Genomic DNA, 2,500 nt, shown 5'->3' with positions numbered 1-2,500 from the left:
CAGCACTATTTGACAGAATAACGGGTGAAGACATTCGGAAACGCGCCCTCCTTGTGCACTAAACACGGTGCAGCTGGACCATCGGGAATGGATGCCAAAGCCTGGAAGAACATCCTAAGCCATGCGAGATACGGCAGTGTTGCGAATGATCTGTGCAACACGATAGCAGCCATGGCGAGAAAAATGGCAACTAACACTTGTCAAGACATAGAAGCCTTCACTGCTTGCCGCCTCATTGCCCTCGATAAGAAGCCAGGCTGCCGCCCTATTGGTGTCGGTGAAGTGCTAAGGCGGATAGTAGGGAAGGCAATCATGGAGGTCACTAAAGATGACATAAAGGCTGCAGTAGGAAACCTGCAAGTTTGTGCTGGACAGAAAGCAGGGTGTGAGGCTGCAATACATGCAATGAGAACAATATACAATGACCCTGACTGCGATGCAGTGTTGCTGGTGGATGCAGCAAACGCATTCAATAACATAAACCGTCAAGCAGCAATCCACAACATGAAGATGAAATGCCCCAGTCTGGCGATGTACATAGAACATTTATATAACCAACCAGCAAAACAATTTATATGTGACAGACACACAGGCAGTTTTGACACCATCGAATCTGCAGAAGGCACAACCCAAGGAGACCCAGTGGCAATGGCTATGTATGCCATTGGTCTACTGAGACTACAGGATCACATAAGTCATGAAAGTACCCAAGTGAAGCAAGTGGCTTATGCAGATGACCTGGCAGGTGCGGGAAAGATATCAAACCTAAGGAAATGGTGGGATCTGCTACAACAACATGGACCACCGCAAGGATACTACCCAAATGCCCGGAAATCTGTATTAATAGTAAAGCCAGAAAGAACTGAACAAGCAAAAGAATGTTTCAAAAACTTGGAAGTTCATATTAATGCAGGTGGAGAGAAGTATCTTGGAGCAGTCCTAGGAACAAAAGAAGCACAGGAAGCTTTTGTGAAATCCAGAGTGGAAGAGTGGATAGAGGAGATAAAACGGTTGGCCGATATTGCAAAACATGAACCACATGCTGCCTATACCGCATTCACCTTTGGCATTAAACATAAGTGGAAATTTCTGATGAGAACAGTACCAAACATAGGACACCTTCTACAGCCCATAGAAGACACCATCAATAGTGATCTTATACCATCCCTATCAGGTTGGCGTAACCCTACAGACCTAGAGAGAGCCATCCTAGAACTGCCACCGAGAATGGGAGGCATGGGAATAACCAACCCATGCAAAATATCAGACACTGAGCACCAAAATTCCATAAAACTAACAGGTTATCTGACGCAGCACATAGTAAGCCAGAACAACCAAGGGGAGACAAATGAAGCAGAACAGAATAAAATGATATCAGAAATAACAAAAACAGGGAAGATAACCCAAAAGCAGAACTACAGAATATCTTATTGCAAATGCCAGAGGACCATCAGAGGAGAATGCAGATGGCACAGGAAGTGGGGGCATCCAATTGGCTCACTGCACTACCTATTAAAGCCAAGGGCTTTAGCTTAAACAAGCAAGAATTTTTCGATGCCTTGGCTCTAAGATATGGGTGGCATATGGATGGACTACCACAAACCTGTTCGTGTGGCTCCCCTTTCAACACAAATCACGCAATGATTTGTAAGACAGGAGGCTTTATTGTCATACGACATGACGAAGTCAGAGACCTCACTGCCCAAATGCTCAGGGAAGTCTGCCATGACGTGAGAGTGGAACCAGAACTCTTGCCGACTGGAGGAAGGCATTTCACCCTGAGGTCAGTAAATACCACAGAAGATGCTCGCCTAGACATCAGCGCAAGAGGATTTTGGGCTTGAGGCCAGAAAGCATTCTTTGATGTAAGGATTTTTAACCCTATGGCACAAAGTAATAAGGACCAAGATCTACATGTTGCCCATGGAAGGCATGAAAATGATAAGATCCGTGAATATGGTAAAGCGGTTAAGACGAAGTATAACAAGGAACGTTCACGCCCCTTGTATTTACACTGCCACAGGAGGAATGGGCACCGAGGCAAAGCATTTTAACGCTATCCTGGCCGCAGCAACTATCTGACAAAACACAGCAAGCAAGAAGCTGAGTCCACTGCTTCCGTGTAACCTCTCATTCTCCCTCCTGAGATCCTCTCTTCCTCTGCCACCAGTGTGAGGACACGAACCAAGCCCGGCCATTCTTACACCAGCGTGTAGAGACACCGACTTCGAGATACAGAAGAAGAAATGTAGAATAAGGGAAAATAAATAATAGAGGTATAATATTTGTGGTGTGTATTTTTTTTTTTTTTTTTTTTTTAATAAAGGAATAAATAATGGTGGATGATAGCCACAGCCGTATTGACAGAGTTCGGGTTCCAATGTACTGTATAATTGTGAACGGTAAAATATAATACGGCTTTCACAACACAAGTTTCATTGGAATGGAGGCTCGCGCGTGTTAAAAAAAATAGATAGATATAGATAGATAGATAGAGAGA

General features: G+C 44.4%; 1 protein-coding gene across 1 annotated transcript; it reads left to right on the top strand.

The window, feature by feature from the left end:
- Positions 1-87: 87 nt before the first annotated feature.
- LOC147469975 (uncharacterized) lies at positions 88-1,844 on the top strand. Its single transcript, XM_086545758.1, has 2 exons — positions 88-1,300; positions 1,444-1,844. Exons 1-2 carry the CDS (start codon positions 88-90, stop codon positions 1,842-1,844), a joined length of 1,614 nt encoding a protein of 537 aa, XP_086401884.1.
- The last annotated feature ends 656 nt before the right edge of the window (positions 1,845-2,500 follow it).

This window comes from Penaeus japonicus, unplaced genomic scaffold (assembly GCF_977035675.1).
Source record: "Penaeus japonicus unplaced genomic scaffold, GWHDUDI00000001_assembly GWHDUDI00000017, whole genome shotgun sequence".
Lineage (NCBI taxonomy): Eukaryota > Metazoa > Arthropoda > Malacostraca > Decapoda > Penaeidae > Penaeus > Penaeus japonicus.
Note: the sequence above shows the minus strand (reverse complement) of the source record. Positions and strands in the feature narration are given on the sequence as shown.

Bases quoted from the DNA above. Each gene is read 5' to 3' on its own strand.
- LOC147469975 (XM_086545758.1), top strand. From the start codon at position 88: ATGGATGCCAAAGCCTGGAAGAACATCCTAAGCCATGCGAGATACGGC. The intron at 1,301-1,443 runs GTTATCTGACGC...TGCAAATGCCAG, and splicing joins AAATTCCATAAAACTAACAG to AGGACCATCAGAGGAGAATG.